Here is a 27,487-nt window from a genome sequence, read left to right on the forward strand (position 1 = left end):
ATTTTCGGAAAGCAAATGAAGTATCGAAATTCGATGCCTACCCAATGCCAAGAGTCGATGAACTGATAGAGAGACTGGGTTCGGCCAGGTACATATCCACTATTGACTTAACAAAAGGTTATTGGCAGATTCCCCTCACGGTATCAGCCAAAGAGAAAACTGCCTTTGTTACGCCCCAGGGATTATTCCAGTACCGCGATATGCCATTTGGGTTGCATGGTGGCGCAGCCACCTTCCAACGTCTCATGGATATTGTCCTAAAACCCCATGGCCAGTATGCGTCCGCATACTTGGACGACATCATTATCTTTAGTGATGACTGGGACACGCATTTGTCAAAAGTACAAGCCGTCTTAGACTCCCTAAAAACAGCTGGGTTGACTGCCAATCCCAAGAAATGTACGTTGGGATTGGAAGAGGCTCGCTATCTGGGATATAGCATAGGGAGAGGCGTTGTGAAGCCTCAAGCCAATAAAGTGGATGCTATTCAAAATTGGTCACGACCGGTAACCAAAAAACAGGTTGGAGCTTTTTTAGGGATCGTTGGTTATTATAGGCGGTTCATCAAATATTTTGCGACCATCGCAGCTCCTCTCACAGATCTTACTAAGGGGTCGAAATCTGTCACAATAAAAAGGAACGCAGAAGCAGAGGAGGCCTTTCAGCGATTGAAAACAGTCCTCTGTGACCAACCAGTGTTGGTTGCACCAAACTTTAAACGGGAGTTTATTGTCCAAATGGACGCCTCTGGGGTGGGCCTCGGCGCGGTTTTGTCTCAAGAAGTAAATGAACACCCAGTGGCCTATCTAAGCAGAAAGCTTACGAGAGCAGAAAAGAACTACAGTGTAGTTGAGCGGGAAGCCCTGGCTGTGAAATGGGCCCTGTGCACCTTGCGCTATTATTTACTAGGTCGCCAGTTTAGGCTAGTGACGGACCATTCGCCCCTAACGTGGATGTCCCGGGCAAAAGAAGGCAATGCGCGGGTGACACGCTGGTTCTTAGCATTACAAGGCTTTAAATTTTCCGTTGAGCACAGGGCGGGCACAGCGCACAGAAATGCAGATGCGTTGTCTAGAACGCACTGCTTGGTGACTCGTCGTGTCCGACCCCACGGGCTCGAACAGAGGAGGGGGGTGTGTGAGGTGCCAAGGGGAGAGGTACTAGAAAACAGGTATATTTCTCCCCGCTTCATTTCATATCTCTCCCTGTACTGATGATGAAGCCAGTTTATTTCACTGTAATCCAGTCCTGGTTTATTTAGTGATCAGCATGGAAAGGACTGGTAGTTCCCCCTCCACTAATTCAATCCAGGTTTTGGTTTCCTGACTGGTCCAGCTGATATAATCAGGAGGAGCTGGGAGCTCTCAGTCTAATCTCGCCTGCTGAGCTGGGAGCTGACACAGTAAGATTACATGGACTTGTTTGCTGTTATATAGGTTTATTTTGTAGTTAGCCTGCTATTGTTAGTTAGTGGCCAGACGGCCTTAGATGTTTTATTTCATGTTTGGTATGTGTAACATTGAATAACAAGTGTGCACAATAAATATGCCGTGTCCATATTCATGTGGAACCTGCTAGTCTGCTGAAGTGACTTCATAGCCACACGCTTGTGCCAAAGCAAAGATCCCAGCTGAGCTATCTATTCCCCACAATACGTACATATAAATTAGGCGAAATCTCATCGCTAGAAAAATGCCAAACATGTGAACGCTAAATGTGGTTTGTCCCATTTACAGCAATAAAAGACTTCCACATTTTCACAAGATCACGGATATTTAAAAATTGGTTTCATAATGAGGAGTTACAGAGCATGTTCCCAACACCCATGGAACAATGAGCCCTGCAGACCCTGGACGGTTTATCTAAAGATCAGGATGCTACACAATTGGGTAAGAAACCACCTTGTCTCTACCACAGATCTCAGAGGTTTCCACCTTTTTTGTGCATGTTCTAACATTGAACTATTTGTTCATCTAGTTTTGGAGGACTTTGAAAAAATAAAAAAATCCTTGTTTTGAATTATAGGATAACATTAATAGCGCACTCATTAACAAATTGAACAAAATCTGAGATATAGTTATCAAGCCAGCGGACAAGGGTGGAAACATTGTGATCTGGCCTAGCAAAATGTACAAGGCTGAGGCTTAATACAGGACGGCCAATGCTATCGAAAAATTATGTTTAACGCTATCTTTTCATAATGTGATGCACTCCCCAAATTTTGGAGAGTGTCTGGAAGAAAAATGGAATCTCTAAACAATTACGTGAGGCATTAATAGTACCTGAGCCCAAAGTCTCCATATTATATTTGCTCCCTAGAGTACACAAGACCTGTAAGATACCACCTGGCAGACCGATTGTTTCAGGGGATGGCAATGTCTTGGAGCATATATGTAAATACATCGATACATTGTTGAAGCCATTTGTAGAAACTTTGCCATCCTTTGTCCATAATACAACAAGTTTCTTACAAAAGATAGATTTGATGCATGTGGCTGAAAGTGCAACCATGGTGACATGCTGTACACTATAGTGTATTCATCACCATGATGGCCTCAATGCAGTGTCCTATTACCTACAGTTGTGGCCAAAAGTATTGACACCCCTGCGATTCTGTCAGATAATACTCAGTTTCTTCCTGAAAATGATTGCATACACAAATTCTTTGGTATTATTATCTTCATTTAATTTGTCTTAAATGAAAAAACACAAAAAGAATTGTCCTAAAGCCAAATTGGATATAATTCCACACCAAACATAAAAAAGAGGGTGGACAAAAGTATTGGCACTGTTCGAAAAATCATGTGATGCTTCTCTAATTTGTGTAATTAACAGCACCTGTAACTTACCTGTCGCACCTAACAGGTGTTGGCAATAACTAAATCACACTTGCAGCCAGTTGACATGGATTAAAGTTGACTCAACCTCTGTTCTGTGTCCTTGTGTGTACCACATTGAGCATGGAGAAAAGAAAGAAGACCAAAGAACTGTCTGAGGAATTGAGAAACCAAATTGTGAGGCAGCATGAACAATCTCAAGGCTACAAGTCCATCTCCAAAGACCAGAATGTTCCTGTGTCTACCGTGCGCAGTGTGATCAAGAAGTTTAAAGCCCATGGCACTGTGGCTAACCTCCCTAGATGTGGACGGAAAAGAAAAATTGACAAGAGATTTCAATGCAAGATTGTGCGGATGTTGGATAAAGAACCTCGACTAACAACCAAACAAGTTCAAGCTGTCCTGCAGTCCGAGGGTACAACAGTGTCAACCCGTACTATCCGTCGGCGTCTGAATGAAAAGGGACTCTACGGTAGGAGACCCAGGAAGACCCCACTTCTTACCCCGAGACATAAAAAAGCCAGGCTGGAGTTTGCCAAAACTTACCTGAAAAAGCCTAAAACAATTTGGAAGAATGTTCTCTGGTCAGATAAGACAAAAGTAGAGCTTTTTGGGCAAAGGCATCAACATAGAATATACAGGAGAAAAAAAGAGGCATTCAAAGAAAAGAACACGGCCCCTACAGTCAAACATGGCGGAGGTTCCCTGATGTTTTAGGGTTGCTTTGCTGCCTCTGGCACTGGACTGCTTGACCGTGTGCATGGCATTATGAAGTCAGAAGACTACCAACAAATTTTGAAGCACAATGTAGGGCCCAGTGTGAGAAAGCTGGGTCTCCCTCAGAGGTCAAGGGTCTTCCAGCAGGACAATGACCCAAAACACACTTCAAAAAGCACTAGAAAATGGTTTGAGAGAAAGCACTGGAGACTTCTAAGGTGGCCAGCAATGAGTCCAGACCTGAATCCCATAGAACACCTGTGGAGAGATCTAAAAACGGCAGTTTGGAGAAGGCACCCTTCAAATATCAGGGACTTGGAGCAGTTTGCCAAAAAGAATGGTCTAAAATTCCAGCAGAGCATTGTAAGAAACTCATTGATGGTTACCAGAAGCGGTTGGTCGCAGTTATTTTGGCTAAACGTTGTGCAACCAAGTATTAGGCTGAGGGTGCCAATACTTTTGTCTGGCCCATTTTTGGAGTTTTGTGTGAAATGATCAATGTTTTGCTTTTTGCTTCATTCTCTTTTGTGTTTTTCATTTAAGACAAATCAAATGAAGATAATAATACCAAAGAATTTGTGTTTGCAATCATTTTCAGGAAGAAACTGAGTATTATCTGACAGAATTGCAGGGGTGTCAATACATTTGGCCACAACTGTATCTATGACTAATATGACAGGGAAGAGATTGATTTTATTCTACAGTTAGATTGACACTCAATTTTTTTCTTTTTTGGCGGTTCCCTCAACTTGCAACTCCAGGGGACAGCCATGGAGGAGGGCTTTGTGCTGTCCTATGCCAGTCTGTTCCTGGGACTGTAGGAGAGGGGCCTGTTCCTGTCAGATCAATACTCGTCAATGGACCATGTCCCATTTTGGGTGTGGTACATTGACCATGTATTTTTGATCTGGCAGGGAAATCCTACTGAGTTGGAATCTTTTTTTGACAAATAAAGAATAATAACTTGAATCTGCGTCTCACATACAAGTTCAGTGACACCAGCATTGATGTCTTGAATGTGACAGTGAGGTGTGATAGATATAGCATGTTACAAGCTGACCTTTTTTGCAAACAGACTTCAGTCCACACCTTATCATCACATCCTCCACATGTAATCAATGCAGTACCTACTGGGCAGTTCCTAAGAATCCGCCGCATTTGCTCCTACAATACGAACTTCAAGAGGAGGTCTGCAGACTTAAGGGAACTATTTTGGGAGTGTGGCTATAGTAATCGTTCCAATGAATATGCCTTCAACAGGGCTAGAAACTCCAGATGCCACAATCTCATCTGTACACTGAAACCACGCCCCATGGATACTAAAGTAAGGCTATGTTCACACGTCGCATTTTTAGCGTTTTCGCGGCGGTTTTAAACATGCGATTTTGCTGCGAAAACGCGAAAAATAAGCATCCCATGCATTCCTATGGGATTCCACAATGCTGTGCTAATGCTGCGTTTTTTTTCTGCGGCAGAATCGCTTCACGGTAAAAAACGCAGCATGCTCATTAATTTAGCGGAATCGCGGCGATCCCGCACCCATAGGAATGCATTGCTCTGCTTACTTTCCCCATGTGGCTGTGCACACCATGCGAAAAGTAAGCAGAACATTTGCGGGTGGTACCCACGATCCGCAGGAGGGGAGACTCTCCTCGGGGCTGTGAGTACCATATCCCTGTAAAAAATAGAATTAAAATAAAAAATATTATTATTCTTACCTTCCGGCGGTCCCGCGCTGCCTTCCCGCCTCTCTCCACGGTCCCGGTCCCAATAATCCTTTGCGAAAATGACCGCGATGACGTTGCGATCTCGTGGGAGCACGACGTCTCGCGGTCATTCGCGATGACGTCGTGGGAGTGCGAAGTCTCGCGGTCAATCGCGATGACGTAGTGGGAACGCGACATCTCGCGGTCATTCACGCAAAGGATTACTGGGACTGGGAGCATGGAGAGAGGCGGGAAGGCTGCGAGGGACCTCGGTGGAAGGTAAGAATAACAATATTTTTTATTTTTTTAATTATTTTTTACATCCTATCTTTTACTACTGATGCGGCATAGGCAGCCTCAGTAGTAAAAAGTTGTTCACACTCGTCAAACACTGTGTTTGATGAGTGTGACCAACCTGTCAATCAGTTCTCCAAGTGATGCTACAGATCGCTTGGAAAACGCTAGCATTCTGCAAGCTAATTACGCTTGCAAAACGCTAGTTTTTCTGCGGGAAAATCGAGGGAATTTAAATGCGATTTTCCAGCGGAATGGAATCCGGAATTCTCGCAGTAATTTCCGCAAGAGTTCCACTACGTGTGCACATAGCCTTAGAATGATCACACAGTACCATTCCCAATGGAATCTTATGAAAAAATTGCAATACAATACAACCAAGTGTTGCAGCTAGGAGTAGTAAGAATTTAGGAGACATATTGGTGCAGAGCCATTACGGTCAAAATGATCAGTCCATCATATCTTTCACTCATACTCATGGGAATTTCATCCCTGTTCAGGGTATGTGCCATACCCTAACATCGAGCATGCCACAACTTTCTACTCATCCGATGGCACTAAAGAGTGTAAGATTACGGAGTCCATTACTTGCTCCACAAAAGTAGTTACATACTGCGCAATATGTCCCTGTTCTAAAACTTATGTGGGACTCACTACACGGACTTTAAAAATAAGAACACATATGGGACATCATAGACTAACATTATTATAATATATATATATATATATATATACAATTTTTTTATCTTTTACATTTTAAAAATCACAAAAAGAAAAATAGGCCAATGCAAGTATCTCAGCTTATAAACAGTGTTTGTAGCCAGCCAAGAGTCTTTCAAATCTTGTTTGAGGGATTTTCATCCATTCTTCCTCGGAAAATTCTTCCAGTTCTGTGATTCCTGGGCCATTTTCCATGCACTGCTATTTTGAGGCCTAACCACAGATTTTCAATGATGTTCAGATTAGGGGACTGTGGGGGCCATTGTAAAAGCTTCAGCTTGTGCTTTTTGAGATAGTCTAATGTGGATTTTCACGTGTTTAGGATCATTATCCATTTGTAGAAGCCATCCTCAGCTTTTTTTTTTTTTTACAGATAATGTTATGTTTGCATCGAGAATTGTTAATATGTCATTGAATCCATTCTTCTCTCTACCCATAAAGTGTCCCCAGTGCCATTGGACGCAACACAAACCCAAAGCATGATTGATCCATCCCCAAGTTTAATGGTTGGCGAGAATTTTTTCCTGAAATTCTGTGCCCTTTTTTCTCTACACATACCTTTGATCATTGTGACCAAAGATTTCTATTTTAACTTCATCGGCCCACAGGACTAGTTTCCAAAATGTACCAGGCGTGTTTAGATGTTCTTTTGCATATTCTGAAGCTGAATTTTAAGGTGAGGATGCATGATATGTTTTATTCTGATGAGCTCACATGAAAACTAATACCTAAAATCAGATTTTATTAAATTCACTTAAAATCAACACATTATATATTACTCACTGTATAAAATAATAATATAAAAAAGGGGGGAAGGGGGGAAGCCAGCACTGCCTATGGTCGTAACGTAATACATAAAGTGCATATGGACATATTGATTTCTAACTGTACTTTAAAATGAGACATTTAGCAAACAATCAATTCTTTGAGCCACCCCGCCATGCCAAGGCATTCTCATATGGGGCAGTCCTACTCAACGTTTTTTTATATTTGCTGTGCCATTACGGCCTCCTAAATGTGTTAAAAGCAAGACTGTATAAAATGCAAAATGTACCTGAAGCATATTTGAATTACTCTCATGGCGCCAGCAAGCGCAGATAAAGGCCGACCAGGTCTGGACATAGACATTTCAGATCTGACCTCCACACTGCCTGACCAGTAACCATAGATGAACAGTGAAACAGGCCCAGACACAGGTGCATAATCAAACAGAGCCTGGGGGGAGGGGAGGGCTGCTGTATGTGTGTACAGCAGCCTAGATCAATCACAATAAAGACAGATAGAATGGCTTGCATAACCAGGCGCGCACGGCAAAAAGTGAGGGTCAGCCACAAACCAATCTAATATATAAAGCTCAATGTGGGTGTGTATGTATGTCCGGGATTGGCATCCGCACCGTCGCAGCTACAGCCACAAAATTTGGCACAGTCACACGTCTGAACCCCAAGAGCGTCATAGGCTATGTTGTGAGGCAAAATTTTAACCCTGCGCGTTCCAATTCACCAAACAATTTTGCCCCTATCTACATAATGGGGAAAAAGTGTATGTATTGGCATCTGCACCGTCGTAGCTACAGCCACAAAATTTTGCACAGTCACACATCTGGACCCTGAGAGCATCAAGGGCTATGTTGTGAGGCAAAATTTTAGCCCCGCGCGTTCAAATTCACCAAACAATTTTGCCCCTATCTACATAATGGGGAAAAAGTGTGTATATTGGCATCTGCACCGTCGTAGCTACAGCCACAAAATTTTGCAGTCACACGTCTGGAACCCGAGAGCGTCATAGGCTATGTTGTGAGGCCAAATTTTAACCCTGCGCGTTCCAATTCACCAAACAATTTTGCCCCTATCTACATAATGGGGAAAAGTGTGTGTATTGGTATCTGCAACGTCGCAGCTACAGCCACAAAATTTTGCAAAGTCACACGTCTGGACCCCGACAGCGTCATAGGCTATGTTGTGAGGCGAAATTTTAACCCCGCGCATTCCAATTCACCAATTTTGCCCCTATCTATATAATGGGGAAAAAGTGAAAGGAAAAGTGTTGGAGGCAAATTGACACCTGCGAGATGTGAACAAGGGGGACTTAAAGAATGAAAGCGATGGCGCCAAAGAGTATATACCATACAGTTGCTAAGGTGGGGCCCTGACATGGGATACTCACCACACACGGGGATATGAACACACACACAAAATGCGCCACACACTACCACGTGCTTCAACACATATACCACCCTCAGCACACATTTCACCACACATACACCGTCGCCATATAAAAGTCGAAACACAAAAGTCGCCACTCAAAACTTGCCACGTTATCCCAGAGCTGTTTACAAGATGAAAAATGAGCTGTGATTGGTTGCTATCAGCAACAGTTTTCTTTGTAGACAGTTGTGGTAACTGAGGCCTATTATTCTTATCATTTCTATGGTGTTATCGTCCTTCTGTAAAGCTGGAAATAACACAATTTATTACTGTGCCGACACAGACCACCCTCTGACACAGACTGCAGGGGGAGCCCAGTATCACACAGTATAGGATTAGATACACGGCTCAGCAGTCAGTATCACACAGGATAGGATTAGATACACAGCTCAGCAGTCAGTATCACACAGGAGAGGATTAGACACATGGCTCAGCAGACAGTATCACACAGGAGAGGATTAGATACACAGCTCAGCAGTCAATATCACACAGGAGAGGATTAGACACATGGCTCTGCAGGCAGTATCACACAGGATAGGATTAGATACACAGCTCAGCAGTCAGTATCACACAGGATAGGATTAGGTACATAGCTCAGCAGTCACTATCACACAGGAGAGGATTAGATACACAGCTCAGCAGTCAATATCACACAGGAGAGGATTAAATACATGGCTCAGCAGACAGTATCACACAGGATAGGATTAGATACACAGCTCAGCAGTCAATATCACACAGGAGAGGATTAGACACATGGCTCAGCAGGCATTATCACACAGGATAGGATTAGATACACAGCTCAGCAGTCAGTATCACACAGGATAGGATTAGGTACATAGCTCAGCAGTCAGTATCACACAGGAGAGGATTAGACACATGGCTCAGCAGACAGTATCACACAGGAGAGGATTAGACACATGGCTCAGCAGGCAGTATCACACAGGATAGGGTTAAAATAAAAAGATAAAGGGGTACTCACTCTAGAAATTCCTTGTAAACTCGGTGCTCAGAAGAAAATTAGACCAGAATAATCAGAAAAACTTAGGCACTCAAAATTACTTTTATTATTATTTTTTCTCACAAAATATCAGGCAGAGGCTTTTACAAAAAGAAAATCAGGGCATATAAGACACAACCCTTTGAAAAGACAAAAAATTCTTGATAATTCAGACACTTGCAACGTTTTGGCTAATATAAGCCTTTGTCAAGCCTACATCTGAAATATGCGGGATCAGTATGTCTAGCTCTCAATAGAATCCACATATGAGGCAATCAGTAATTGTGCTATCCCCAAACGGGGAACAAAAGAATCTACTGCCTGTCAGGGAGCCGTTATCACACGTGAGTACCAGAGCTCAGGCAGTAGATTCTTTTGTTCCCCGTTTCTCCACATACTGAATAAGGCCCCACACAGCCTCCCATATACTGCATGAGGCCCCCACAGCCTCGTCATATATTGCATAACAGTATACAGCCTTCCCATGGCCTCCCCATGTGCAGCAAGACACCCCCATAGCCTCCCTCCCCATGTGCTGTACATCACTCCCATAGAATCCCCATGTGCTGTACATCACCCCCATAGAATCCCCATGTGCTGCACGTCACCCCCATAGAATCCCCATGTGCTGAACATCACCCCCATAGAATCCCCATGTGCTGCACGTCACCCCCATAGATTCCCCATGTGGTGCACGTCACCTCCATAGAATTGCCATGTGCTACAAGTCACCCCCATAGAATCCCCATGTGCTGCACGTCACCCCCATAGAATCCTCATGTGCTGAACATCATCCCTATAGAATCCCCATGTGCTGCATGTCACCCCCATAGATTCCTGTTATGAATGAGTCACTGTAGGAGGCAAAAACAGAAATACTAGCTAAGTCCAGAAAACCAGAGAAGTTGGCAGCTATCGGATTGCAGACCCCTGAACCTAACAACAAGAACTAGCAGTAGCCGTGGGGGGTTCCTACGGTGCCCTAGACCCCTCGATCACAGCCGGAGAACTACATAGCCTAAAGACAGAAAGGGAAATCTAAACTGCCCCAGAGCAGACCCCAAAGCAATAGGCAGCCCCCAACATATAATGACGGTGAAGCAAGATGAAAAAACACTCACACAGATAGAAAGATAGGCTGGTCAAATGATGGGGCCCAAGCTAACTATATAGGACAGGATAGAAAAGCTGCTGTCTGCAATCCGCCAAAACCCTCTTAAAAACAAGAGCCAACAGACTGATAGGGAAAAAAGCCCTGAAGACGCTAGGCTTCAAACAGACTATATCAGTACTCAGGTATTTTCTGAAGACAGAGCAAAAAGGAATTCAGCTCACCCAGCAGGGAAAGGCAGAAATCAGAAAAACAAGGCAAAACAAAACCAAAACACAAATGCAAAAAGCAGAGCAGAAAAACTTAGCTTTTGAGGAGCAGGAATCAGACTGGTCTCCAAGAATCCCTCAGAGAAATCACCCGCAAGGCAGAAGGGCGTCGGCTGCCTTATATCCAGTCAGCAATTCCAGTCACCCAGTCATCATCATTCTGCTCAGGTGCTTTGTAATCAGCTTCACTACCTTCCTTAAACAGAAGAGGGAGTTCATCAGACCTCAATGGTGAAGGGGAAAATGAACTCACAACAGATTCCCCATGTGGTGCACGTCACCTCCATAGAATTGCCATGTGCTACAAGTCACCCCCATAGAATCCCCATGTGCTGCACATCACCCCCATAGAATCCCCATGTGGTGCACGTCACCTCCATAGAATCGCCATGTGCTGCACGTCACCCCCATAGAATCCCCATGTGCTGCACGTCACCCCCATAGAATCCCCATGTGCTGCACGTCACCCCCATAGAATCCCCATGTGCTGTACGTCACCCCCATAGAATCCCCATGTGCTGTACGCCACCCCCAAAGAATCCCCATGTGCTGCACGTCACCCCCTTAGAATCCCCATGTTCACCCCCATATTCATACGCATGAAAAGAAAAACACTACATACCTCATCCCACTCCCAGGCGCCCTGCTTCTGCTTCCGAAGCACTGACTTTCCGGCGGTACACAGCTGACGCGATGACATGACGTCATCTCGTCAGCTGTTTCACCTGCTGATTGGTGGAGGAAGTGGCTGGAGGCCGCCCCCATCTTGCGCAGCCTCGTGCATAATGTGCAACGTCTCCACAATTGAAACAAGTTGGATGTCTTTTGGCTCGGGATTGTTCTCTTTCCTGGCGGGGTACAATGAGCAAGTGGGACTCGGGGTCACTTCTGTCTCGGGACTGATTCAAAGCCACAGCAGGGTTTGTCCTTAGGCCAGACCACTCTTCCCGCATTGCCTGTATTTCTTCCCGGATCTCTCAGGCCCATCCTGGCTCAGCTGCAGACAAAGCAGGCACCCCACTATTCCGAACCATCCCTGTCGATGCTGCCATCCCCTGCTCTCGCACGCGCATAGAATCATAGAATCGTAGAGTTGGAAGGGACCTCCTGGGCCATCTGGTCCAACCCCCTGCTCAAAGCTGGATTCGCTAAATCATCCCAGTCAGATGTCTGTCCAGCCTCTGTTTGAAGACTTCCATTGAAGGAGAACTCACCACTTCTCGTGGCAGTTTGTTCCACTCATTGATCACTCTAGCTGTCAAAAAGTTTTTTCTAATATCTAATCTGTGTCTCCTCCCATTCAGTTTCATCCCATTGCTTCTAGTCTTTCCTTGTGCAAATGAGAATAAAGTTGATCCTTCTACAATGTGACAGCCCTTGAGATATTTGTAGACAGCTATTAAGTCTCCTCTCAGTCTTCTCTTCTGCAGACTAAACATTCCCAAATCCTGCAACCTTTCCTCATAAGACAGGGTTTGCAGACCGGTCACCATTCTGGTTGCTCTTTTCTGAACTTGCTCCAGTTTGTTGATGTCTTTTTTAAAATGTGGTGCCCAAAACTGGACACAATATTCCAGATGAGGTCTGACCAAAGAAGAGTAGAGGAGCACTTTCGCCCCAATCTCCAAGAGCATCATGCACAGGCTGGCACACAGGCGCTCCCGCAGAGCTTGTTTAAGCGACATGTCTCTGAGGCCTGCTACAAGTTGATACTTCAGAATCACATCAGGGGGGTCCCACGCCCACATTATCCCGCTTAGCGATTGCCACGTGCACATCTTGTAGCACATTCATATATTGCGTTGCCCTCTTTCTGACTATGGCTAAATAATCACATCCACAATTCTCTGATATCAGTGGGATGCCCATGCATCTCAGCCAAAATTTGCAACACTTTTGTAAAGGTATCCCATTCATGAGGGGGCCGAAATATTACTGAACATCTAGCCTCCCCATCTAGGGTCATCACAGCAATCTCTGCTTGTATAGCGGGGGTCATTGGGTGCATTCTCAACATGCCTTTAACTCGCTTAGTCCAGTCTCAAAGTAACACGTTACTCACCCTGCAGCGCTCTCTCTGGCGGCCCGCAACTAACTGCTCCTTCACGCGCTTTCTGCAGCGTTTCCTGTATACACTCCCCATTTCCCTGGGTCATGGGGTTTGTCCAGTCCCCTATTCCTTCCCCTGGGAAACATAGGATGCAACCCCGCCAGTTCTGAACCCGGCTCAGCGCAGGTACCCGCAGCCCGGTCTTCCTTAATACACACACACGGCTCTACGCCGTACACTTCATACACGCGCGGCTCCGCTCTGTACGCCTCATACACACGCGGACCCGCTCTGTTCACCTCGTACACACGTGGCCCCGCTCCGTACACACACGGCTCTGCTCCGTACACGTCGTACACACGCGGCTCCACTCCATACTCCTCGTACACACACAGCTCCGCTCTGTACACACACGGTTCTGCTCCATACACCTCGTACACACGCGGTCCCGCTCCGTACACCTCGTACACACACGGCTCCGCTCCGTACACCTCGTACACACACAGCTCCGTATACCTCGTACACACACGGTTCTGCTCCATACACCTCGTACACACGCGGTCCCACTCCGTACACCTCGTACACATGTGGCTCTGCTCTAACACGCCTCCGCTCCGTACACCTCGTACACACGCGGCTCCGCTCTGTACACCTTGTACACTCGCGGCTCCGCTCCGTACACCTCGTACACACGCGGCTCCGCTCTGTACACCTTGTACACTCGCGGCTCCGCTCTGTACACCTCGTACACACGCGGCTCCGCTCTGTACACCTCGTACACACGCGGCTCCGCTACGTACACCCCGTACACACGCGGCTCCTCTCCGTACACCTCGTACACACGGCTCCGATCCGTACGCCTCGTACACACACGGCTCCGCTCCGTACGCCTCGTACACACGCGGCTCCGCTCCGTACGCCTCGTACACACACGGCTCCGCTCCGTACACCTCGTACACACACGGCTCCGCTCTGTACAGCTCGAACACACGCGGCTCCACTCCGTACACCTCGTACACACGCGGCTCCGCTCCATACACCTCGTACACACGCGGCTCCGCTCCATACACCTCGTACACACGCGGCTCTGCTCCGTACACCTCGTACACACACGGCTCCGCTCCGTACACCTTGTACACATACGGCTCTGCTCCGTACACCTCGTACACACACGGCTCCGCTCCGTACACCTCGTACACACACGGCTCTGCTACATCCCCCCTGTAAACCCCTCCTGACCCCACACAGAAACTTCCCCTCATCCAGCACCATGACAACCAGCACAGCAGAGTCCTGCATACACTGAGGCCCCTGATCATGTGACCCCTGACTCCTCCCCTCCTGTGACCTCATCCCAGGTCCTGTGCGCACAGAGCAGCCATATATGTGGAGTGCGGCTCTGCAGGTGGAGGTAGGTGCTGGAGATTCCCCATTACTGGGCGGGTGGGTTATTAACCCTTTTGAGCACAGAGCCCGGCGGTGTTTTCTGCTCCCCCCATTGTATGGACAGTAGTGCTGCTCAGTGTGTGAGGAAAGCTGCACTATGAGAGAAAATGGCCGCCCTGTACCTGAGCAGTGAGCGCCTTCTGTCAGACTGATAGGAACATTTCTCTCTTTCTGTCTCCAGAATTCTATTCCTTTAAATTCCTACATCTCCAGCTTCTACGGATCCGTAAAACAAAACGGATCAGTTTTTTTTCACACTTTGACAAGTTGTGACTGATGGCAAAAAACTGATGTGTGAAAGAGGCCTTACGGGGTGGGGGCAGTAACCCCTTCAGCGCTGAACATCTTTTGAAGTTTGACATCTGTTACAGACCTTTATAACTTTTCTTTCCCTCCCATTTCTCTGTTTCAGGCTTTTTCCTCCCTCTATCTGAAATTGAAACTCAAAAACTGAACTCCTTGTGTTTCCTCCCTCTACTAATGTACCTATACCCGACATTGCCATTTCCGTGTGTGGTTCCACCATTACTCCCCAGCAACATGCCCGCTGTCTTGGGTTCATACTTGACTCCAAGCTTTCCTTTGCCCCCCACATCCAATCACTGGCTCGCTCTTGTCATCTGCACCTCAAAAACATTTCTAGAATTCGACCTTTTCTTACTTTTGACTCTGCAAAACTCTTACTGTTTCTCTTATTCATTCTCGTCTGGACTATCGGTCTCCCTCTTACCAAACTCTCCCCTCTCCAATCCATCATGAATGCTGCAGCTAGGATCATATTCCTCACCAATCGTTACACCGATGCCTCTACCTTGTGCCAGTCATTACACTGGCTACCCATCCACTCCAGAATTCAGTATAAACTTATTACCCTCACCCACAAAGCCCTCCATGGCTCAGCAACACCCTACATCTCCTCCCTTGTCTCAGCCTACCACCCTACCCGCGCCCTCCGTTCTGCTAATGACCTGAGCTTAACATCCACAATAATCAGAACCTCCCACTCCTGTCTCCAAGACTTTTAACGTGCTGCGCCAATTCTTTGGAATGCACTACCCAGGTTAATATGATTAGTCCCCAATCCCCACAGTTTTAAGCGTGCCCTGAAAACGCATTTGTTCAAACTGGGCTACCATCTCAATGCAATAACGTAACTATCCCTGTGTAGCCCACTCAATATCTTTTACCATAAACAGGTTCCTTGCATCATGTTCTCAAATACTTTATGCATTTAATAGCCCTCTGTGTCTGTACTGTTACATATTTAGACTGTTAACTGATTCATGCAGCATTACATGAACACCCGATTCTTACACTATGGCTGGCCTGAACAACAAAAGCAATTGTTACCTGTTACGCTGGAGGCGGCGGGAACCAAGAGTGGACCCACTGGACCGTGATACCGAAACTCCCCCGAGCGAGTGCACTAGGTTTGACCAACCCCTATACAGGGATCATTAGGGAGCAAGCTCAGGGACCTCTAGTACCACGGATGCCAGGACCAGGGGTCTGCTCAGGGGTAGTGCACAAGCTGAGACAAGACTGGAAAATAGGAAGAGGGATAGACCAGAGCAGGAACCAGAAGGACGCAGGACAGGGCGGACACTGAAAGAGAAGGGAGACAAGGAGTTAATATGCCAGCGATGCTGGGCACCAGAAAGCAAGACATGCCTGGACAGAGGAGATAAAACTCAACAATCAGGCGCCTCCACTAGGGGAGGGCGGCCTGAAATACGAAATGCCAGCTCCCTATTGGCCCGGCAATACTGCCGTGTCAGGTCACAGTGCAGGATAAGGGGGCAGAGTGAGCGCGCGCCCGACCCCTAAGAGACACAGGGGAAGTGACAGGGGGTGCGGCCAGCAGCAGTGAGGGAATGCGCCGAAGTGAACGAGCAGGTGCGCGCCTGGAGGCTGTCTAGGGGGAAGCCTGCTGTAGCGTGGAAGCGGCGGTGAGGGCGGGGGAAGGAGCCGTGGGCGTGGCCCGAACAGTGACAGCCCCGGGGCCGGCGGCGGCAGTGAGTAAAACATTACCATCTACCTTTCGTGTCTACCTTTTTCCTTATTGATTGTAAGCTTGCGAGCAGGGCCCTCATTCCTCTTGGTATCTGTTTTGATCTATGTGTTAATTGTTATGCTGTAATGTCTATTGTCTGTACAAGCCCCCTCTAAAATATAAATTGCTGCGGAATATGTCGGTGCTATAGAAAAAAAATATTATTTTACATATAATGTAACTGACTTATTAACCCCTTCACGACCTTGGGCATATAGGTATGTCCAAGGTCGTCTCTCACCCTTTGATATGGGCTCTGGCGATGAGCCCACATCTTTCCCATCACATGACAGCTGATTTGATCCAAAATCCACCCACGGCTGTTAACCAGTTAAATGCCGCTGTCAATCTCTGAAAATGGCATTTAATACGCACTGGCCAAAAGCACGTCACTAATCCCGCCTTTCAGCGCATTTGTCATGTGAGCACAGGGCGTGGGTTGTCATGACAGTGGGAGATCTGCAAAAGAATGTAGAACACCCCGTAGCCGGCGTTCATAGGAGACGATGATTTCTGCTATACATAGGAGTGCTGAGTTCCTGCTCTGTGCAGCACAGGCGATCAGAAGATCGCAGCTTCAATTCTCCTAAGGAGACTAATGAAGCAAAACGTGGAAGAAAAAAGTTTTGAAAAAACACAAAAGTTCAAATCACCCCCTTTGTGCCTCATTCAAAATAAAATAATTTAAAAAATATATAAAAAACACATATTTATTATCCCTGCATTCAAAATCGCCCGATCTATCAAAATATAAAGTAAACTAAATGTGATCAGTAAACGGCATAATGAGAAAAAAAATCGAAACACGAGAATTACCTCCTTTTGGTAGCCACAGCATTGCAATAAAAAGCAATAACAGACTTCCGGTTCCGGCGCTGTGATGTGAGGTGAGGGAGGTGAGAAGCTCCAGCTGGCCACTGCACTAAATCTCACAAAAACGACAAGGAGACTCCCCAGGATGGCGTGAAAACAGCTGACAACCTCACTGAGGGTCAGTGCATGGAGCGGTATCTCCTCAGGACTGGGGGCACGCCGAGCAGAGCTGAGAGAGCGTCCAGAGTGGGGGCAGTGAGCGGTCTCAAGATGGTACCAGTAGAGGGGAAAGAGGAAGAAGCTGAAGGGGAGAAACAGCAGCAGCTCCAGGGAGAGATCGCTGACAGACAGAAGAGCAGTAACACTGTACCTGATAATGAATCACAGAGGCTGAGTGGGGGAGAGATCAACTATTCCAGACTGGCCAGAGAAGTAGCAGATCACCTGGCTGTAGAGGTCAGAGAAGCTCTGAAGGACACCGTGAAGGAGGCTTTAGCAGGATTGCAGGAGGACATAGAACATCAAAATGTCCGGCTGACTGAGGCAGAACAGAGGGTGTCCGACGCTGAAGATACACTGGCATGGCTGGAGAGCAGATTTAAAGAATTAGACACGAGCACCCAGTTGATGAAAGAAAAAATGGATGACCTGGAAAACAGGTCAAGGAGGAACAATCTGAGAGTGGTGGGACTGCCGGAGTCAGTGATGCCAAGCCAGCTGGATGCAATCTGTGAGAAAGAACTTCCACAGGCCCTGGGCTTAACACACAGCTGTCGTGTGGAAAGAGCCCACAGAGTGGGACCGATGACGAGGCGGGAAGAGAGAAGGACCACTACAGACGATACATCCAGGCAAGATGAAAGGTCCAGAGCACGTCAGGTCATAGTCAAATATCTAGAATACAAAGACATGGAAGAAATCCTGAGGGCCTTCAGGAACAGAAAGCAACCTCTGTGTATCCAAGGACATAAGATCTTAATATTTGGGGACTACTCTGCGGAAGTCACCCGGAAAAGAAAAGCTTTGAGTCAGGTTTGCACAACTCTTTACCACAAACACATCAAATTCCAGCTCCTCTACCCTGCAATATTGAGGGTAAGAGGGCCAGATGGAGCGACTAAGACTTTTCGGGACCCGTTGGAAGCGGAGCGGCTGCTAACCCAAGAGGGGAGTTCACGGCGACAGAACAAGAACCCAAAAGAGGGGACTGTCACGGAATCGGATGGAGGAGGCTCCGTTTCTAACAGACCATCTTCAGACAGACCGAATCCAGAATCAGAGTGGAGTCAAGCAGGCACCAGGGCGGAAAGTCCAAAAGAAAAATGACTCATGGCCACGTCAACTGGGAAGAAAGGAGGAAGAAGCAGTCGCTGGTGATTTGAGATGAGGAAGCAGAGATTGTAATTTTTGGAACGTTGGGAGGAGGAATATGGTGATAAGCGTATTGTTATGTCTTGTGCTTCTCTCTGTCTTCTAACTACAAGTGTCATATCTTGGTAAATCTGAAAAAAATGATGGAAGGGGATGGAATTGGTGGGAGATTATGAAAGGGGAGGAGGGAGACATCAGGAAAGGGATGTCAATCAAGACGGTTCGACTTATGGCATAGGCTTGGGAGGTAAATTAAACATCTCAGAAAAAATGGAAGTGGAAAAATGTTTATGTACAGTTGAAACCGTGGGTGGTTTCAAGCAATCAGTTGAGGGGGGAAAGGAGGGGGGGATTTGGAAAGTAGTTTTTCTAGTTCATGCGACACGGCCGGGAAAAAGAGCAATCATTTTAAGGGATTATGGTTAGGATAGTAACGTGGAATGTTAAGGTACTCAGATCTCCACACAAACGAAATATGATTTTACGTCCTCTTAAGAAGCTTAAAACTGATATTGCTTTATTGCTGGAGACACACTTATGGAAAGAGGATTTCTTCCGTATGAACAAGATGTGGGTGGGAAAGGTGTATGGGTCGGCATCACAAGGTAGGAAGGCAGGAGTGCTCACTCTGATCAATAAGAGCTTGGCACACACAGTGGAGTCACAAGAATCAGATGAGAAAGGAAGATATCTCCATATCAAAATCGTGGGCACTTTTAGCATCCACAATGTTTACGCTCCCAACACCGAACAAAAAAATTTTTTTGAAAACATAACAAACAGGATATTACTTGATGGAGAAGTGTGTAAAATGGTGCGTGGTAATTTCAACACTGTAGTCTCCCAGGAAGAAGACAGGAGAAGCCAGGGGAAACAGGGGAGGCATACGGAGAGACCTTTAAAAGCGATGTTGGAAACCACCACAACCCTACATGACTGCTGGAGAATGTATCACCCACAAGAGAGAGAGTTTACGCACTGCTCACACCCGCATAATTCGTGGTCACGGATTGATCTTCTTTTGACAAGTGAGACTTTGATGCAGAGGGTGGAAGGGATTGACATAGAAAACATGGTGATTTCAGACCATAGTCCAGTGGTAGCAAGTGTAGCTGACAAAGCTCAGAGAGGACAGGACTACATTTGGCGATTCCCCACTTTCTTGGCGACAGACAAAAACTTTCACAGGATATTGAGAGAGTGGTGGGTGGAGTACACACTGACGAATCAGGAACATAGAGGAGAGATAGGGTTGTTTTGGGATACAGCCAAGGCAGTACTGAGGGGGAAAGTGATGGGATACATGAAGGCAAAACGACAGGCGCAAGTAAAATTTCAAGAAGCCAGTCGGTTAGTTAGAGAAGCATATACGGTCTTTCTAGAAAAACCATCAAGGGTGACAAAAGCAAAGTGGATGGAAGTGAAGGGAGACTTTGAAATCTGGGCGGAAAGGAAAGAAAATATGTACAGAACGCAACAGGAGGCTGAGTTGATGCGCTGCAGGAATAAGTCAGGGAAATTAATGGCAAACTTGGCAAGGGGAAGGCGACCAATGACTCATATAACGACACTGAGGAATGCTTTGGGAAACAAAACAACAGATCCGAAGGAAATAAATGATATCCTGGGAGACTTCTATGCAGATCTATACAAAGAGGAGGGGTTAATGAGGAGGGGAAGGAGAGGAATGGTTAAGGGGAACGCAAATGACTAGGTTTACGGAGGAGCATCTACAGATATTGAATAGGGAGGTGACAGAGGAAGAAATAGGGGAAGTCATAGGAAAGATGAGTTCAACGAAAGCCCCGGGACCAGACTGGTTCAATGGCAGTTTCTTCAAGATTTTAAAGGAACAAATTTCACCTGTATTGAAGGAGTTATTTAATAAGATATTAGGGGGAGAGCGAGTATCCGCTACCCTTAACACAGCATACATAAAGCTCATCCCTAAAGCAGGAAAGGACCTAGAGGACCCAACTAGTTATAGGCCTATCTCGTTAATCAACCAGGATCTGAAAGTTTTGGCAAAGTTGATGGCTAATAGATTGACATCGATATTGCCAGAGATTATAGATCTCCCCCAGGCGGGATTTGTCAAGGGGCGCTCAGCAGTGACGAACATCAGGAAAGTAATGTTGGCAGTTGACATAGCTAAGCAGAGAGGGGGAGAAACTCCAGCCTTGATCACCTTGGATGTGGAAAAAGCATTTGACAATGTGAGGTGGTCATGGCTGGAACAGGTGTTAAATCATCTGGGTTTGCATGGCGCCTTTAGAAATTTTTGCAGGTGCTGTACGCGAATCCTCAAGCTAGGGTGAACACCCCAGGATTCTTATCAAGAACATTTCCTTTGCTAAAGGGAACCAGGCAGGGTTGCCCGATGTCACCTTTGTTATTCAATTTAGCTATCGAACCATTGGCTAGATGTTTGAACGGTGGACGATGGTTTGAAGGGATCAAGGTGGGGGGCAGAGCATAGTATTCGGCATTGTTTGCTGATGATATTGTCCTGTTTATGAGTAGGCCCAAAACACAACTGAGTGAAGTCATAGACAAATTGAGGGGTACGGGAAACTGGCAGGATTCAGACTTAACAAAAATAAATGTGAAATACTCTTTTTGGGAGAAAAAAGAGCGGAGAGAGAGAGAGGGGCTCAATATGTGACATTCCTATTGCCAGAAACACAATTAAATACTTGAGAGTACTGGTGGGGAGGGATCCAAAAGCTTTATATTCCTTAAATTATTCCCCACTAATCGAACGTATAGAGAAAGAACTGCAGGGATGGGCTAATCTTCCGCTGACCCTTTTGGGAAGAAATCAACTGATAAAAATGATGAGCTTCTCTAGGCTCCTTTACCCCATGCAGACAATCCCATTACTTCTCAAACATACAGACATAAAAAGATTGACAAAGGCATTCTCTCACTTTTTGTGGAAGGGAAAGAGACCGAGGATTAGCGCTAATAAGCTAATGCTACCAACGGAGGGGGGGGGGGGGGATCAAACTACCAAATATTAGAGGCTATAATCTGGCTTGCATTTTGAGACATGCAGTTGACTGGATTAGACAAACAAGTAGACACTCTGACTGGACTTTAGAAGCCGAATTCTGTAGGCCATGGGACCTGAGATCAATATTACATACGTCCATACCAAATTTACCACCCAATATTAAACACTCATTGATATGTAGGGACACCGTAATGACCTGGAATGCGGTTAGAAAAAAGTTTGGGCTAGCATGGAATATTTCAAAATTCATTAACATCTGGGCAAGCCCATATTTCCCACAGGGGAGGGAAAATGACCTGTTTAGAGAGTGGAGGGAGAAGGGGATAAAGACTTTAAGGGACTTGATGCATGATACAGAGCAGAGATGGATGACTTGTGGGGAAATAAGAGAGAAATATGACTTGCGCCCATTCCAGACTCTCCAGTATGAACAGTTAAAGCAAGGGATAATGAGGAAATTACTCAACGTAAACAGTGAATATGAGGTAAACCACTTGGACACGATTTTATTAAAGGACATTCATGAGATTACCATTTCGGGTCTCTATAGGGACTTGAGAGAAGCATTAGTTCCCAACTTACCAGGGAAAATTTTAGAGGGATGGGCAAAGCAGTTGGGAGACCAAGAAGGGGAAGAAAAAATCTTGAAAGGGTGGATGAAGATGAGGATGAAGATAGTAAACGAAATCTGGAGAGACAATCAATACAGACTTATACATAGGACGATATATGGTTTCAATTTTTTGAGTATTAGACAAGACAAACTGGTGAAATGTCCGAAATGTGGTACGGAAAGAACGGACTTATTGTCATGATCTCAGTGCGGGTTTGACTCGCACACGTGGGGTTAATGTTTGGAACCAGTGCTGATGACTGGCATTTCTGGGGTTAAAGGTTGTGATCCTGATGCAGGCTTACCTGCACACCTGGGGCTATGATTGTGGCCTCTCCCTGGTTCTGGGGAGGCTTCTTATAGCTTCAGGACGCTCCCATCCCTGTCAGTTATACTCTTGCCCTTGGCATTGTGTGGTGACCCCTGAGTGTGTTAGTGCTGTGTTCTGGTTGCTTGATTCTCTGTGTATGACTCGGTCTGTTCCCTGGATATCGCTTTGGATTCTGCCTGGTACCTTCTATGTCTGTTTGGTTTTGATCTCTGCTTGGCCCTGATTATCCGCTCTGTCTCATCCCTGGTACTGTACTGTGATCCTGTGTATGACCTTTGGCTTTGTCTGACTTCCCGTCTGTTTGTCCGTACTGTTGTGACCTCCGTTTTGCCTGACTCTGAGTTGTACTGTCATATCTGAAAGCAGGATGCTAAGCCACGCCCCCTTGCAGTCACATGACCATAGGTCCCGTGCAAGCTTGCTCATTTTCAGTGTCCGCAGGTCCCGTGCCTCTTTACTTTCCAGCGCTGACTGGACCCTGACACTATTAGCTTGTAGCACACATTGTCACCTCTGCTGCCCTGCTCCCCAGGTAACTCTTAGCACTGCTTCTGTGCTCAGGACACGCGCACTGGCTCTGTGAGCAAGTGTAGTGCGGTGTCTCTGACACTTATACCATGGGATTTGGCAGTGCGGAAAAATTGAGGGATTTTGGAAGCAAGTTCAGGGGTTGGTTCGAACAATCTGGAATAGAAACTTGGAGCTGGAACCAATGGCTTGGCTATTCCATTATCATCATCAGGAGTGAGGGGATAAAGGAGGGGGTACAATACCATCTCTCTTCCACGATATAGTCATGATAAGTAAAAGGGCAATTCTCCAGAAATGTTTGGTGAGGGAAATTCCCTCGAGAGAAGAGGTGATAAGCCAGCTGAAAAAAATGCTGATGCTGGAGAAAGTGGTGGTGGAGAGGAGCAAGGAAAGATCGACAGCAATTTTCTTCAGTAAATGGAGAAAGTTCATAAGTGGTATATGCTCAGGAGAAGAAATAAGGCAAATAATGTTAACATTTGTATCTACTGAATGGTATATGAAGGAAGATCTGTTAGGATCACTAGGTAAGCTGAAATTATAGGGGGAGGTTCCGAGGCCGAGTCGCATGGGGAGTGGGAGGCAAGGTGGGAATGGATAGGGTTGTTAAGTAAGTTTGGATTTAAGACATAAGAAACTGTTGAAGTATGGGAGAAGGAAAACAGGAAGGAAGAATATATAAGGAGGAGGAGGTGAAAAAGGCAAATTGGAAGGATTATGTGAATGCATTGAGATTCCTTGATAACTATTACGACGTTTGATATATTTTTGTATGCTAATACTTATCCTTTTTATTCTATAATTTGTATATTTTATGTAAGAAAATCAATAAAAAGTTGTCTTAAAAAAAAATGCAATAACGGGCGATCAAAAGATTTTTATCTATCCCAACATGGTACAGAAACAACGTCAGATCGGCGTGTAAAAAATAAGCCCTTGGCCAGCCCGGGATCACGAAAAATGGAGACGCTATGGGTCTCGGAAAATGGTGCGATTTTTTTTTTTTTTTTTTTTTTTTTCTTATAAAGTTTGGATTTTTTTCACCGCTTAGATTAAAAAGAATCTTGATCTGTTTGGTGTCTACAAACTTGTAATGACCTGGGGAATCATAACGGCAGGTTAGCTTTAGCATTTATTGAACATGATAAATAAAAAATCCAAAATCTATTGTGGAATTGCGCTTTTTTTTTTTTTTTTGCAATTTCACCGCACTTGGAATTTTTTTTCCCCACTTTCCAGTATGTGGTAAAGTCAATGGTGCCATTCAAAAGTACAACTCGTCTCGTAAAAAACAAGCCCTCACATGGCCATATTGACGGAAAAATAAAAAAGTTATTGCTCTGTGAAGAAGGGGAGCAAAAAACAGAAAATTGCCCTGGGGGTGAAGGGGTAAATATATTTTTGGTGAGCAGAAGACAGACAGACGCTCCTCTACTATTTCTGATTATTAAATATACAATTACTGTGATAACAATGACGTATAGAGAATACTTGTCTGACTTTTCCACAATAATATCTTATTACTGTGAAGAAATATTGTTTTCATGTCATCACTTTACAAGTACCGGAACCTTTGTTATTTTTTTCTGGCTGCCATGGTAACTGTCAACATCCTGCGATCGAAGCCGATGCGATGTTTAACCTTCTGGATGAGATGTCACTATAGATCACAACATCTAAGGCCCCTGTCACATTGCTATCTTGCCCACTCTCAGTGGTCCTGTCAGAGCTTGCATCTGAACCCCCTGCAAAATGGGTTTTGGGAGTATGCGTTGAAGGAGCCATTGATAATAATGGTTCTGACAAAGACAACATATGTGCTCTGTCAAGCAGATTTTTGAGCGTATACACCTACTGGAAGCTGTGGTGCAGTAACCTCTGTTAAAGCTAGGGGGCGCTGCATATGCAACTCAGAATATGCATGTGCGCATTTCCTTGATGGTGAAACAGTGACCGGCATGGTTGTAAATGTCCAGTATGTGTCGCTGAGGTTCTCTGCGCTATAAGCCAAAATAGCGTTGTTATGCTGGGACTTATAGTCCATGAGTTGTTTATCTATAAGGGCGGCTTATAGGGCTAGTCAGAGAGCTGGGCGGGATCGGCTAGCCACACATACACTGCCCACATGGGGGTGGTTTGGGATATATAATGTGACTGAGGTCTGATCACATGGGTTGTGTGTTTGATCGTGAGTGGTCAGAGTGCAAGGTCCCGGAAGGCCTGTGTGTGTTGGAAGTGTCTGGGACTGAACTTCCTGGAAGAGCACATGGAAAGGCCTGGACCTGGTAGAGTCTGTGACGGCTCTGTGTAGGGAAGCTACTGCCGGCTGTGGCTCTGCAACTGTAGACGGCCTAGTGAGCAAGGCACTGTCTGAAACAGTGATCCCAGTGCGGCCGCTTCCCTGATAACCCATGAGGGATAAACTGTGAGTAACGCTGACCAGGGTCAGTAAGAGACTTTGTATGCTTTACATGGTAACGCTGCATGCGTGCTGGACATGGCACAGCCTGTGTGACCACAGGCCTGAGAGAGCGAAGCTCTACTATGGACATTAAGAAGTCATCTGTCTGATGTAAGACTGTTTGCCTTGTGTTCCTGTGACACTGGATTATGAAGGAAATAAACCACACAGACTGTTACTTTAAGCAAAAGTGTTCCTGTGTGTCTCAATATCGCAGCCAAGCGAGTTAATCCCCGTCCACTCATTTGGTGGATCCCTACAATTGGTGGAGAATGCTAAGGGCCCTTTTGTAGCCTTGTTGCTAGGGGCAACGGACGAGGTCTAAAAACTCGGTTGCTACGGGCAACAGTTCAGGAGGCACGTGTGAGGTGTTTGCTGTGACTTGGCAGGGTCACGAAGGTGACAAGCGTCTGCTGTAACTCGGTGGGGTAACGAAGCTTGCTGTGTATCGGTGGGTCCACGAAGACGGCGCAGCGGAAGTGTGCAGAGACTTGTGGTAACAGGAGCTGCAGTTACAGTTGCAGCAAGAGGTTCTGCAGCAGCAGGAGCTGCAATGACACCAGCAGCCATTTGTGGTCGGCAGCCGGAGGTGCCGGCGAGTTTGTGGCAACAGCAGGAGCTGTGGCAGTGCCAGCAGGAGCTGGTGGGGTGTCGTAAAAGGACATCAGAAGTCCAGTGCGGACAATCTCTTAAAGGGCCAATGCAAGCATGAGAGACATACTGTATGTGTTCTGTGTGAACTGGACCTGAGAGTACCGTGCGGAGTCCACGGGTTGTGCCCCAGGGAGGGGGTGGTGTCCCTAAAGGGGGCGGTAATTCAGACAGCGATGGGTGCCAAAAAAGGGGTGGAGTCCCAAAAGGGGGCGGTATCCCAAAAGGGAGTAGTTGTCCAAAAAGGGGTGGAGTCCAAAAGGGAGTAGTGGCCCAAAAGGGGGTGGTATTCCAAAATAGAGTGGTAACCCAAAAGGGGGCGGAGCTTTCCGAAGTTAAAAGGGTGGCGCAAACAGACTGCTGCCAGAGCCAAGTGTACTATATATGTCCAGTCTGCTATATGAAATACCCACGCGGTGAGAAGCTTCAGGGGTGTTCCCTGCTGATGGATGGGGAGGATGTGTTTGGAATGGTTGTCTCTGGGGGCTCGGTGACCCTAGTGAGGGCTGTGCCAGAGAAATTTATAATGTCCGAAGGGAAGATTGCGGTCACCTGCATCCATGGGTGCACGAAGGACTATGTAGTAGCCATGGTGATACTCGAGACAGACAGGGACATTAAAAACCATGATGTCGCTGTAGTCCCGAACTTAACCTGTCCGGTGATAGTAGGCCGAGATTCTAGGCTGTTTTCAGACTTGTGGGAGGAGGGAGCTCCTCTATAGCAGGAGGATGGAGGCCTCTCTACTGGTGAGGTGGCATACTTTAAGGCAATAACAACTCCCATAATGGACGGATCAGACGTAGGGGTGACCAGAGGAAGGGATGCCCAATTTACTGACCTGACGTCACCTGAATGGTACCACAGTGTGACTAATAATGATGTGGTAAATAAAAAGAGCGGAGCTGACACCCAGATAGAGACTATCTGGGGGGGTTCACCGTACTGTGTGGTGTGACTGTGACGTGTTATTACCAGTAGCAACCACTAGGACCGAGTCTAATGCTGTGCAGACTGGAACTCGGACACAAGGGAATGACAGTGCTTCACAAGGTGGAGACGGGGAAGCTCCAGGAGTGGAGGTTGACACTCTTAGCAATGGGGACCTCTGGTTCCAGGATGACCGATTGGGTGGTGGTGACTCCCATTCAGACAGTGACGAAAGTGGAAAAAAAGTGCAGTAATACTGACTCAAGTTTAATTAGCAGGTCTACCTCCCATCGCCGGAGGCGTAAGGGCTGAAAACGAGCTGAACAAACTGCACCCTCAGACAAAATAGAAGAGCTGCCGGAG

General features: G+C 46.2%; 1 protein-coding gene across 3 annotated transcripts in view; it reads left to right on the plus strand.

Moving 5' to 3' along the window:
* The window catches only part of LOC141053011 (uncharacterized), a 109,728-nt gene that overhangs the window by 42,592 nt on the left and 39,649 nt on the right, over positions 1-27,487 (plus strand). The window contains exon 1 of one of the 3 annotated variants that reach the window (XM_073550338.1): positions 14,248-14,319. The exons of 1 other annotated variant lie outside the window; for it this stretch is intronic. In XM_073550338.1, the coding sequence (XP_073406439.1) occupies positions 14,293-14,319 (27 nt within the window). In that variant the 5' untranslated portion in view covers positions 14,248-14,292. Of the gene's footprint in view, positions 1-14,247; positions 14,320-27,487 lie in introns of those variants that run through there. One more of the 3 variants, XM_073550339.1, reaches the window with a different exon arrangement.

The sequence above is a fragment of the Dendrobates tinctorius genome, unplaced genomic scaffold, assembly GCF_039654945.1.
Source record: "Dendrobates tinctorius isolate UK_male_01 unplaced genomic scaffold, ASM3965494v1 ptg000164l, whole genome shotgun sequence".
NCBI lineage: Eukaryota > Metazoa > Chordata > Amphibia > Anura > Dendrobatidae > Dendrobates > Dendrobates tinctorius.